General features: G+C 49.4%; 1 protein-coding gene and 1 long non-coding RNA gene across 3 annotated transcripts in view; one reads left to right on the forward strand and one right to left on the reverse strand.

Annotated features, from left to right (window-relative positions):
• Itpkb (inositol-trisphosphate 3-kinase B) overlaps positions 1–12,569 on the reverse strand; it is a 90,814-nt gene that overhangs the window by 33,392 nt on the left and 44,853 nt on the right. Inside the window, exon 1 of one of the 2 annotated variants that reach the window (XM_085687625.2) lies at positions 9,023–9,162. The exons of the other annotated variant lie outside the window; for it this stretch is intronic. Within the exon in view, the coding sequence (XP_085543751.1) occupies positions 9,023–9,064 (42 nt within the window). The 5' untranslated portion in view covers positions 9,065–9,162. Of the gene's footprint in view, positions 1–9,022; positions 9,163–12,569 lie in introns of those variants that run through there. 2 annotated transcript variants of the gene reach the window in all.
• Positions 6,888–12,534, forward strand: LOC146894824 (uncharacterized). Its single transcript, XR_015001237.2, has 2 exons — positions 6,888–7,093; positions 9,109–12,534. It is a non-coding gene; the product is annotated as an uncharacterized LOC146894824 (long non-coding RNA).

Here is a 12,569-nt window from a genome sequence, read left to right on the forward strand (position 1 = left end):
AACATCTGGTCACAGTGAGGCCCTTATGCAGAGCCTTCTAACTCAGAATTCCCTGCAGGGTGATTCCGACGCTTGGAGCAATCCAGAAAATGTAACCACGGACACCCCATCCTACCTCATTTCCCTCTAGTCTGCACAGGCTAGGCCTGGCACAGCACATCAGCCATCTTGGTTTCAGTATTACTAGTAAATTCTAAGGAAACAAAGAGTGTCAGTTTGTATAAGCCGCTTCCCCACAGGACCTGAATACTCGCCGGGTGCTTCTAAGTTCTTTTACTACAATGATTCAAAGGGATCTTGGGGCTGGGGCACCACCCTCCTGCTTCAGTTGGAAGTGGAACACTACTGCCCTTCCCACACGCCCCCCACCCCTGCTGCGGTGACCTTGACAAAGAGCTCTACTCTCACCTACAAATAGGGATAACAAGACAAGCCCTGCCCCATCCCAGGTTATTATGGCAACGGCGTGAGAAAACAGATGTGAAAGTGCTTTACAAACCACAAGACACGCTCCAAGTTCAAGTCACCGAGGTCTAGAACGCTGACCTGGGAAGAGCCCAGAAACCTGGGAGTATTTGATTCTGATTTGTTAAGGGGTTTATATCATACCTTGACTCAAAAGGAATTTGGGGTGCTGGGCCTACGAAGTGTGGCACCCAGCTGTAATCTTAGCTAGCATTCAGAAGGCTGATACAGGAAGACAGTGAATAGAGACCAGCTTGGTCTACCATCAGACTCCATTAAAAAAAAGCCAAAGAGGGTGGAGTGGAGAAGCCAAGGTAGGCGCCCAGAAGTGTCCTTGATGTCTAAATCAGCATCTCCAGGAGAGTTACACAAACAGCCTGTTGATGCAGGCAGCCTCACGCATAACATGAAGACCTAACAGTTTCCCTTGTCTCTTTTTGTTTATTTTGGGTTTCGAGTTCCGAAAAGAACGTGGATAGCCTTACCATGTTGCCTTTTAGGTGAGGATTATGGGTCGTCTCCTAGAACCCTCTTCCCACCCTGGCAACTGGCTCTGCAGTCAGCAACACGCCCTCCCCAGCTCAGTGCTGGGGAGGAAGCTTAGAGCTCTGTGAAATGCTGTTCAGCCAGGACCTCAAGGACAAAGACATCCCCATCAACCTTCCCTCTGATGCCGTGACCCCCAGGAAGGGGACAGAATGCATTTCCAGGACACACAAAGACTTATTCTGCTCACAAGGGTATTTACCAACCCAGCCTCCTAGACTGTGCCAGGACTGGCGTGAAAGAGCAGAGCCGGGACAGCTTCTGCTTCACCTCCTGGCAGATGCACCCTTCTCTATTATTAGCAACCCAGGCAAGATGCCATCCAGCTGGGGACACCCCTTTGTGTCAAGGGGGAAGGAGGCAGGAGGAGGAGCGTGTGCAGGAGAAAGGAGCAGGTGGAACTGCCTGAGGCTTCCTCCAGAGAAAAGAGCAGGGGAGGTTTCCAACAGCCTTCCCCCTTAGCTTGCTAACCTCAGACACACCTAAACTTCAAAGCTCACCCTGGATGCAGCTCGAGGTGGTACCCCTGCACGCCTAGGCCCAACTCAGCCACTCGAGGCCTCTGGGCGTGGAGCTGCAGCAGTGAAGCTGGAGGGGCCTGCAGAAACAAAGATGCAATTCACTGCAGCCCTGTCCTGCAGTCCCAATGCACTTAGACTGCTTCCAAAGGATGGCTACCATCAACATAGTCCTGGGCCATGCATCCACTTTCATTCCTGTGAAAAGTAGGGGACCATCTTTGTGTTAAAGATGAGAAACAGTCTTGGAGAGCCCAGGTAATTTGTCCAAGGGAGGAAGAGCATGGTCTACCCTGACTTAGTGGGTCAGGACGAAAGTCAGAGGACTGTCACATCCTACACACACACACACACACACACACACACACACACACACACACCACTTACTGTAACACCTAAGCAATCTATGAGAAGCCTATGAAATATCGATGCTTTTTAACTTATTTTATGTGCACTGGTGTTAATCCCCTGAAACTGGAGTTATAGACAGTTGTGAGCTGCCATGTAGGTACTGGGAATTGAACCTGGGGCCTCTGGAAGAGCAGTCGGCGCTCTTAACCACTGAACCATCTCTCCAGTTCTTAAAATTTGTTTAACTTTATTTATGAATACTTATGTTTTTTATATAACATGTTTTATTTAAAAAGAAAAGAAGGAATTCTTTTTAAAAAACATATTGCTGTCTGTAGTAGAGTCCAGATTTTGTTAGAGTTGTTCAACTCCAGAATATGCCTGCTGGTCACACATCTAAATGTCAACTACGGTATGAAAAGGTTCTGCAAAGGAACCAACACGTAAGTGACATTTATTTACTAACCAGGGCAGAATGGCCTAAGGAAAGTCAAATAAAACGCCACAAAAGTCAGCTACCAGGAACAGGTAAGACAGAATCAAAAGACTATTCTAGTCAGTGTTTGGAGATATCGGCCTCTGACTCCATAGGGAAGAGAATAAAATCCACTGCAGGGGGCTAAAAACCTTGCACAGTGTGCTGCCCAGCCCAGGGCGAGGTCTGAGTCCTACCAGGAAGCCGAATAGCCTCCAGTGGAAGACAGGTTAGAAACCCATCTCTACACCACAGCTGCGAGTTCATTCTGGCCGTGCCCTTCCCAGTCTTGTGCAACTTCAAGCCAACCTGTGTGTACCCTCACTGGTCCCTTTATCTGTAACATGAGCTCGGGACATTGACAATTAATAGGAAAAGTGTCTAGCATTCAGTGGTACCAAAATGTTCATTATTATTATCATCACCAATCTTGATTTGGGAGAAGTAGATTCAGTAACTGGCAGGTGGTGGTGCTGGGGACCCAAGCCAAGGACTGATGCACCCTAGGTAAGCGCTCTCCCACTGAGATCCACCACCCAGCTCCAGCTCCATTCTCACTCTGTAGCCCAGGTGGGCCCCAAAATGACTATGTAGCACAGTTTTATGGTAATCTTCCTGCTCCAGCCTCCCAAGTGTTGGGTTTACTGACATGAGCCACCGGCCTGTCCCCATTCGCTGCCTATTTGTAAAAACCTGGGGCTGAGATGGGACTTTGGTGGGGTTTGTTCACAGGAGACTCATTCTAAGTCATTCTGTTACCAGGAAGTTGGCTTCCTGTGTGTGTAGAGTGAGGCCTCCCCAGAAGCACCCAGAGGTGTCAATCAACACACTCTCAGCTAGAGAAACCCAGCAAGCAGCAGGGATGCAGGCAGAGGGGCATCACAGGGGCCAAGCATGACCGAGGCTAAGGCTGTGGGAGTCCCTAGTCACTTTCTCCAGGGTTTGGGGCTTTGGTCCCTTTCCAAAGAGGTGCATACTCCTCTCAACATCTTATCTTCGTGTTGTTCACTCCAATGGTGACCTCAGCATTTGTGAAAATGAAAATGAACGCAAGCTCCAAAGAAGACAATCTCTTTTACAACGTGCCAGCCATTGCCTGTGTCTCACACCTTGCTACCGTTGATCCCCTTTAAGTCTGGTGGTTCATGCTTCTGGAGTTGAGGAGAGCTAATCTGGTCTCACAGTGTCCTGAATCTGATAACCCCACGCCAAAATAAGTCAGTTCTCACTCTCTACACAGAACCTGGAAAGATTAACCACGCAATAAGCGAAGACGTCAGGGGTCTGAGATGCCATAGCTGGGATGGTTTGTGAGGAACCACCTTAATGTTCTACTTCCCCTTTCAATTTTGGCGGTTGTTTTGGTGTGTGTGTGGGAGATAACAGATGGATTTATTTATCAGGGTCACTCAAGGCTAGACTCAAAACTGCATTGGAATGGTAATAAAAGCAAGCAATGCTTAGAACAAGGCCTAACAAGGTAACTACAAAGAATGTTTATTTCGTTTTCTGAATTAATCCACAACAAACTTGAATTAAAAAAAAAACAGAAGTTAAAGGTTACAGTTTTAAATTGCATTTCACAAGGAAGAGCCAAGAAAGCGTCGGACTTCTGAAAGCCCCTTTTACCGGTGTAAAAGGCCTCATTCCCAGCCAGAGAGAGAAGGATCCAGAGAACGTCACGCAGGGAAGAAGGGAGAATTGGACCTGTTCACAGAGGCCATCATCAGCCCAGAGTCAACAAAGGCCTCAGGCCGCCAGGGACCGCTCCAGTGTGGCACATCCCACCCTCACGGAGGGTGGGGCCCGAGGACCTAGGGTGTTCAGGACGTGGCTCCACCCTGCCTTTCCATGACGCCACGCTCCGCGGGAACGGCCAAGTGCGTGAGAGGCGGGGCGGAAGGCGGGGCACAGCACGAGGAAAGAAGGGCGGAGCCGGCTAAGGGGTGGGCAGGAAGGAGGGAGGGCATCGCGGAGGAGGGAGGGCGGAGCAGAGATAGGGGAGGCCTCTGTTCTAAGACCCTGAAAAAGCGCTGGGCTTCCCGAAACCAGTTCGCCTTCCTGAAAGGCAGCACCGAGCCTAACTCGGTTTGGAGGGAGAGGTGGGAGGTAGGAATGACTGTGGCCACGAGTGACGGCACAGAAATCCACCCCTTTTATGACCAGGAGAGTGAGTACAAAACAATCGGGGGACTTTAGGGAGAAGGAAAGCAAGGGCTCCACAGGACACAGAGAAAGAGTACCCACGTTTCCCTGCAAGGGCGGGTACACTGAGAAGGACGGCTGTCACAGGAATTTGTCAAGAGTCGCTGTGGAACTAGGGCCAGGTACTTCTGCTGTCCCAGACACAATTTAAAGCGACTTTGTCCGCTGGGAGAATCTATCCTACCCCTTGCCTTGAAGTCTCCGGACACAGCAGAGCCTGTCCCTGGGGTCAAGCAAGGGAAAAATTCAATGTGGATGCAAGACATCTCCACCCACCCCCCACAGGGTGCTCAGGCCTTGTGAATAATGGGTGTAGTCAGCTGTATTCTTTCGCATCGCCAAAAAAAAAAAAAAAAAAAAAAAGTCCCCAGTTAGCCAAGTGGTCTGAGTCTGAGGTCAAGTCCCTGTGCCCACCAGATCCTGAGAACTACTGAAATCTCCACTTTGAAAAAAAAATTGTCACTCGTGTGGACATTTACCTGAGCGCTTTGCTCAGCTTGCCGCCTCTCATCATCTCATCATCAAACCCAGTGATTTAGCAGAAAACCCTAGGGAGCACTCAGCCCCCAGGCACTGCTGCAGGCCCCTGGGAAGACCCCATTGCCCCTTTTTTTCTTAGCCTGGAGATGGCACTCCCACCTGATTCAGCCTTTCTGCCCTAAGGGGTGGTACATTCTATTACTTGTACCTTAGCCAGCTAGTGGTCTCCTACAGACATTACTATCCTTTGAAAGGTTTGAAGAAGGAAGAGAAGGAATTAGTGATATACTTCCTACCTGTCATTACACAGGAGAGCTTCCACCCACTCCCAGCACTGGGACAGAGTTGGGAAGTCTAGAGAATCTAATAGGACCACACCCCAAATCCAGGCCAGGCTAGCCAGATGTCAGGCTGCTTTCTGCAACTGCCCACAGCATATAGAAAAACACCCACATCAAAAAGGTTTGATTCCAATATTAAATATAAGCAAAGAAAAAATTTACATATTTTTGCATGGTACAGTTTGGGGAGTTGGACTTTCTCCTTTTCTATCTACCATATTTACGTGCCTGAAGCCGAGAATTGAAAAGATGAGCAATCCAGGTCCATTTGCTGGTCACCTTAGCAACCTGAAGAACGTTGTCATTTGCAACTCTCGGGCAGTTGTCCCATCTCCTCCCTCAAAATAGATGCATGATAGCAGGGCATAGCACACACCCGTAATCTTAGCATTCAGGACCAGCTGCTCAAGACTATCTCAGCTGCATACCAAGTTTGAGGCCAGGCTGCCTCATTGCCTTGAAACCCCGTGGACACAGCAGAGCCTGTCCCTGGGGCTTCAGGAGATTGTCTCAGAAATAAATAAATAAATGTCTGTTTTCAAGAGTCCATCATAGACATCCATGCTAGGACTCTATGCTGCATAGAGAATGAATGATGTTAAAACATGCAAAGCCAGCTGCAGGGTTCTCTGGAAACAGTGGGCTGAAAACTACCTCAGCATCCTTAAGGAGCCCAGGTAGCACCCATCCCCAAGAGCAAGCACAGATGAGATTGACAGTGAGGTGGTTCCTAACCTTGGCCACACATCTGCATCACCTGGGACTTGTTGCCTGTGTCCCTCTCCCCAGAATGTCTGACCAAGCAGCTTAGAGAGAAATCTGGCACAGAGAATCATTAAAGCCTCCAAAGTTTTTCCAAAGCGCAGCTTAGACCAGATCCACCCGGCTGGTGTTTAATCAAAGTGGCCCAAGAGGGCTAGGAGAACGTGTCCGTCAGGGAGCAGGTCTGGTTCTTGGAAACAGGGACAGCTCAAAGACACTTGTGTGCACTGACAGCGAGATGTATGATGGCAAGGCCAAGGGAGGGCTGGGAACCATGCAGACAGAAATCCTCATCTAAGCCCCGGCACTGCCTGCCCTCCGTGTGACTTGGGCCAAGCCACTTAATTCCTGTGAGCCTTCGTTATGTCATGTGTGCAATGGGCATGGCAGTAATAATACTTCCCTTGCAGGGTGCAAGAATTAGCTGTCGTAGTCATTGCTTTGTTAGCAAATAAATTGGTCATGGAATTCAGTATGTTTACTGTATAAAGCTGGAGGCCATGGCAGACCACCTCCTTCAGGGGGACCCCGTTATAGAGCCCTACTTCTTTGGGAGCAGTTGTGAAAACGAAAAGAAACTAAAAGTGGTGTAGGAAGCAGGCAGGGCAGCACCTAAGCATCCAGGACGCCTCTCACTTTTGCTCCCCACCTCGGGTCACTTGTAAATTCCGCCTCAGGAGAGGGTGTGTATTTACAAGGACAGCTTGGCGGTGCCTGACCTCACTTCCACCTCCCACAGTAGGTGGCTGACACATTGTGCTGTCGCAAACAGTTCTGCTGAAGACAGGTCTGTCTGCCCCAGCCCTCACGCCTACCTTCATCCCCCACCCTTCTGTGAGACTCTGAGGGAAGCCAGGCCCCGGAGGAGCAACTAGCCCTGCAACCTGTCATGTGTTCTTTACAAACTGTGCAGAGCTGGGTGGAAGAGACAAACCCTGGGACTCTGACAGGTATGTGAGGCAGAGAGGAGGGGGAAGGGATCCCGACCCTGCAGCAATGATTCCTGAGTAACCCAGACCAAAACAACCCACCGGTAACCCCACCACTGCCTCTCCTCATCTCTCCATTCCCTTTTAAGGTCTATGGCGCCGAGAAAGTACTTTTGCATGCCTTAGCCCTATAAAACGATGATGGCAAAGGATTAAGACCAGTCCAGTTCACTAATGAAAACACAAATGCTCAAGGAGGAGACAAACTCATCAGAGGCGGAACTAAGATTTGAACCCACGTCTGTGTAACAAGAACCCATTGGCTACACTTGCCTGTGACTTCAAAGGCCCTATGCCAGCTGTGGAGCCTGTCATCTGAAACGGGGAGGGGGCAGTTGGAACGTATGTGGGTCAGGAACTAATCCAAGCTCTAGCTGGTTTAGAGTCCCAATTCTAAAACTGAGTCAGGCAACACATCGCACCCGCATTCCTTTCTTCCTCTGAGAAAATGTCAAGGCCACCTGCCCAAGGACAGGATGGAGGACCAAGAGCCATAAAAGTCAATCCCTGAGCATCTTTACAATATCTGTGTGCCCAACATTGCCTTCATCTCCCTGACGTCAGCAGAGGGCATCAGACCCCCTGGGACTGGCGTGGTGCTGGGAATTGAATGTGGGTCCTCTGCAAGAGAAGCGAAGGCGCCTAACCACTGTGACTCATCTTTTGTCAAACCCTTACCAGCCAGCTTGCCTGGCACGAGGCTTCCAGCAGGGAAATTAATACTAGTCCATAAGCAGCAGCAGGCTAGCAGGCTCCACTGACTTGCCTGCATTCCTGTTCAAGAAACACTCTTGGCTCAGCGTGAGGGAGGGGGATCAGGAGCCAGGCTTCCAGGGAGGGGTACCTACTGCCTCAGTATATTAGAGGCATGACCTGGGAATCTAAAAACCCCCTTCTTAGGCAGAGAGCCCCTTCCACAGTGGAGGGCACAAGAACAAGCCCTTGGGGAAAACAGCCACATCACAGGAAGGGTCTGACGCTTTAGAAATAAAATCCCTGCCAATGGTTTCATTTGTTTTCCTGGAGATAGAGTCAGTTATCAGGACAAACAGATCAGAAAGCCATGCACTGATTCCCCAAGACTTCCTGGAGGCCCAGAGCTAGGAACCAAATCTAGATCTGCTGGGGCCATGTGCGGTCCCACTGATCTGGGTACATCCCACCTCCCGAGCTCCACTGTTCACACCCTCGGGCCGGCGTCTCCCAGGGTACCGAATCCTGAACTCAAAGTTTTCAGGTCCTCCATGGGGAAGGGTAGAGACTAGTGAAGTTTCTTCCTCCACTTCATTCTGTTTTTTTTTTTCTTTTTATATTTTTTCGTAAGAGACCAGATCTCCTATGGCGTGGAACTTCTGGTCTCAAGTTAATCTCTCACATCAGCCTTCTGAGTTACCAGGACTACACTGGCATCTCTGTGAGAAGCTTCCTTTCCCTTGCAAAGCCAATGCTGAGCCCAGCATGGTGGCAGGCCTTTAATCTCAGCACTTGGGAGGCAGAGGCAGGTGGATCTCTATGCTTCCCGGGTCAGCCAGAGCTACATAGTGAGACCATGTCACAAGCAAGCAAAGCCTGCCTAGATGTTGAAAGCAAGGTGACAGAGAAGGAAAAAGGTCACCTTCCAGGTACCAGGAGGAAAATGGCCCTTCAGCAGGAGAGATATAATGGGTCCTTGTCACAGGGGTTATGTCTTTATACCTAGATCTGCTAATGTTCCCTTCAAACTCTGGCATGTCCTCTTGTCATCCACGGGCTATTTTAACAGCCTTGGAATGTCTTACTGCAAAATTTGGCCTGTGCTGGGCTGAATGTTCAATGCCTGCTCTATAGCACACTGCCAGCCGGCTAGGCCCCGCCCCTACCCCCAGGTGCTGGCAATACGGGCCCACTCACCACTTCCCAGTCCTGCCGCGTCTTCTCAGGTCTCTTGGCCATTGGTAGGTAACACAGATTTCAATTTTGAATTTTTGTTCCTTCAGCGGCCAGCTACTGAAGTCCAATTCAACGGTGAAGATCTGGCCCAGGGCTCCCCTCTTCCCCGGAGCCTTCACAGATGAGCCTTGGCAGAGAAGTCCTGGGGTAGGCATACCCCTCCCTGTCTGCCCACGACACCATGGCCCTGCCCTCCTGGGCCTCCGTGCAGTCTCTGCTCTGCTCTCTGCGATCTGACCAACGACACCTCCACTCCACCTCCAACAGGCATGGATCTCGCCCAGCAGGAATGTTTAGCATGTAACAGGTGTTTAGCTCAATGTTTATAAAATGAACCCACAGGTTAACTGATTACAAGCCTGAAGACACTACGCAAGACTGAGTATCTCTTATGTAAAATATGTCAGCCCAGGAGTATACTGGATTTCTTTCTCTTTTCGTTTTCTGATTTTTTTAATATTTGCATATGCATAATGATATATCTTAGAAATGGAACTCAAGTCTTAACATGAAATTAATTTTTGTTTAATGTATGCCCTATACACACGGCCTGAAGGTAATTTTATACAGCATTTTTCGTGAGACTGTTTGGACTACCATCCGTCACATGAGGTCAGGTGTGGAATTTTCCACTTGTGGCATTGGTGTCGTCAGTACCCAATTTTGGATTTTGAATGTTTGGCGAGTTGGGACCCTCGACCTGTGCAAGAGAGAGAATTCCACTTCCTTGGTCACGAAACTCTAGAGCCGGAAGCGGAAAGTGCAAGGCTTAGAGGCTGTGGCTCACCGGTGTGGAAGGTTGTTCTTCGGGCAGAGCAGTGAGGAGCACACAGGGAGCTGCAGAGAGTGGACCCGGGCGGAAGAGAGCAGGGCAAGGACAGAGCTACCAACAGGAGACTGTGGAAATCAACCCCAGAGTGACAAGGCGGGTTTCGGCAAGAGAGAGACTGGCCCACTCTGAGCGGGGAAATAAATTTGTAGACCCCACAACACACACACACACACACACACACACACACACACACACACACACACACACACACACAGTGGCTTACCAGGGCACCGGAAGACAACCCCAGGAAGAGCTGTATGAGCCTGCACACTTCCAAACTGGGTCTGTGACCTGTGATGAAGTGCTAGGGCTGGGTGGGCAGCAGGCAGGTCACCAGAACACCTTGCATCTGGCTGGCCAGAGAATGGCTCTGGCAGCTTCACTACTTTTCAGACCTACTACCATCCCTAGACATGCCTGGAGTTGATTGGAAAGCGGGTCTCAGTGAGTAGCAAAAGTGGGGAAATGCCGTGGGGTTCGCAAAGATACTGTTAGAGCACTCAGGTCCTCTTGGAAGGTTTGCAGTAGTGGAAGAGCTAGGTTCTATCTGGGCCGTCAAGAAAATGAGGGAAATCCAAGAGGACCAGACCCACTCGCGTGTTTACTGCATTGGTCCTCCCATCCTCCGGAGCCCAGCCCTCCGCCGGCTACAAGTAATACATCCTCTATACAGCCCAAACATAGTGCAACCTAGGCCTCGGCACAGACAAGCAGACTGTAGGCCTCACATTATTCAGTGCCCAAGGTACACCTACCCATGAACCTCCCACCCAACTAGGAATCTTTTGTAAAATATAATGGGTAGCTATGCGTAACATCAGGGAAAAAAAGACATTTCATGGTCTTAACATGTGTCTGTTTCTCCTAGGAGTTGTCTTGTGTTGGTGTCAAGGGTTAGATGTAAGATAACACCCCTACAGGCCTGTGTGGTGAATATTTGGTCCTCAGTTGGTGGTGCCATTTTTGGCAGGTTGTAGAATCATTTGGACATAGGGCCCTTCTTGCAGACATAGGGCTATAATGCTGTAGGGCTCAGTTTATGGGTTGCATAGCCTGACCTGGTTCCTACCTGAGTCCCTTTCTGCTTCCATTTCTACTGAGATATGAGGAGTCCCAGTCTATAGCCCTAATACTGAGACTTCCTATATGCCTTCTCTGCCATGGGCTGTACGTCTCCAATCCTGAGCGAGGCAAATCCTTCCTCCCTAAGGTAGATATTCTATCCCAACAGTGAGGAATAATAACTAACACGGTGGTAATGTCCACCTGCCACTGCCCCGAGGGCTCCTCTTATCTGGCTTAGATGGAAATAGGGGAGGGCAATCAACGTACAAGGATCACGGGGTGGGGGACAATTCTGGAAGATTCTAAACAAAGCCTGGTGGGGTAGGGAAACCACAGTCTGAAAACTCAAGGCAGTGAAGTCCCCTTGGACCAATTCCCCGACTCCCGAGGAGGCAAGTCATTTGTTTTCCTGGGTTTCTGATATATTTGTAGATGGTGTGCAAAAAGGAATTCCTAAAAAAGGAAACTTTCTAGTGTCACCAACACTCTGGCTCAAATAAGTTCAGTGTGAACCAAAATAAGCACTGGTCCAGAAGAAGTCAGCAATATTGAGAGCCGAGTGTGGCCACACAGCGAGATGAGAGCCATAAAAGCGAGCAAAGCTCCTTCAGGGTCAGGCTCCGTGGCCCACATCCCATGTGAAGACTCTTCCCACCATCCACATCGAGCTCCTAGAGGGTGGCACATAGGCATGGGGCTGGGCTTGCCCTCTGTCAAGGATCCACGGCACACTCAAATTATACCAAATCCCCAACTTTGATGCCAGCAGAGAGCCCTCCATCTGTGGAGACCATGGTGCCACCCACCAGAAGAGAATCCAAGCAAGCCTTATAACAAAATCTGGCCCTGCTTTTGACAGCCTGAATCAGGAAAGTTGAGGAGGTCTGTGAGGCCTAGCAACTCCAATGTGGCAGTACTCACGTGGAGGAAACTCAAGCCCTCCCTGAGACTGGCATGCTACAAAGGGCATGAGACTCACATGCCACACAGACGCCAAGCATGGGCAGCTTCCTTGCTGACCCACACTACAATCGCTCAGCATTTGCCAAGAACCCACATCTATCTGACCTGCTGCTCAAGGCAAGGGGGATTTTAAAAACGCCCCTGAGCTCTATCTAAGGTGTTCATTACCTCCGCAGACCTCCGAGGAACAACAAACCCAACTCTGGGTTCTCGGCTGGATCCAGACAAGAAAGCTTTCCAAGAACTTTTCCCCCCAAACTCATTTTTGTATGTACTATTCATTCAGATGTTATGAGGCAGAAGTACATTCCAGAGGCATCCACAGAGAATAGGTTTCTATGAGTTCTTAATTAATAATTTCCTAATGTTTATTTTATATGTGTATGTATGTGCGTGGGTGTTGGCATGTGGGGAAGCCAGAGGGCAACATGTTGGAGCTCGTTCTCTCCTTCTGCCACACGGGTTCAGGCTTAGTGGCAATCACCTTTACTGACTGACCTGTCATGCGAGTTCTCATTTATCTTAGCTAGTATATAAGATGATTTTAATTGGAGACTATACAATATTGTGACACATGTATATGTAATATAATATTTAAACCAGGTTAACTGTATTTCCCAAATGTTAATTATTTTCTTATATTTTCTT

This window comes from Myodes glareolus, chromosome 5, assembly GCF_982192425.1.
Source record: "Myodes glareolus chromosome 5, mMyoGla1.1, whole genome shotgun sequence".
Classification (NCBI taxonomy): domain Eukaryota; kingdom Metazoa; phylum Chordata; class Mammalia; order Rodentia; family Cricetidae; genus Myodes; species Myodes glareolus.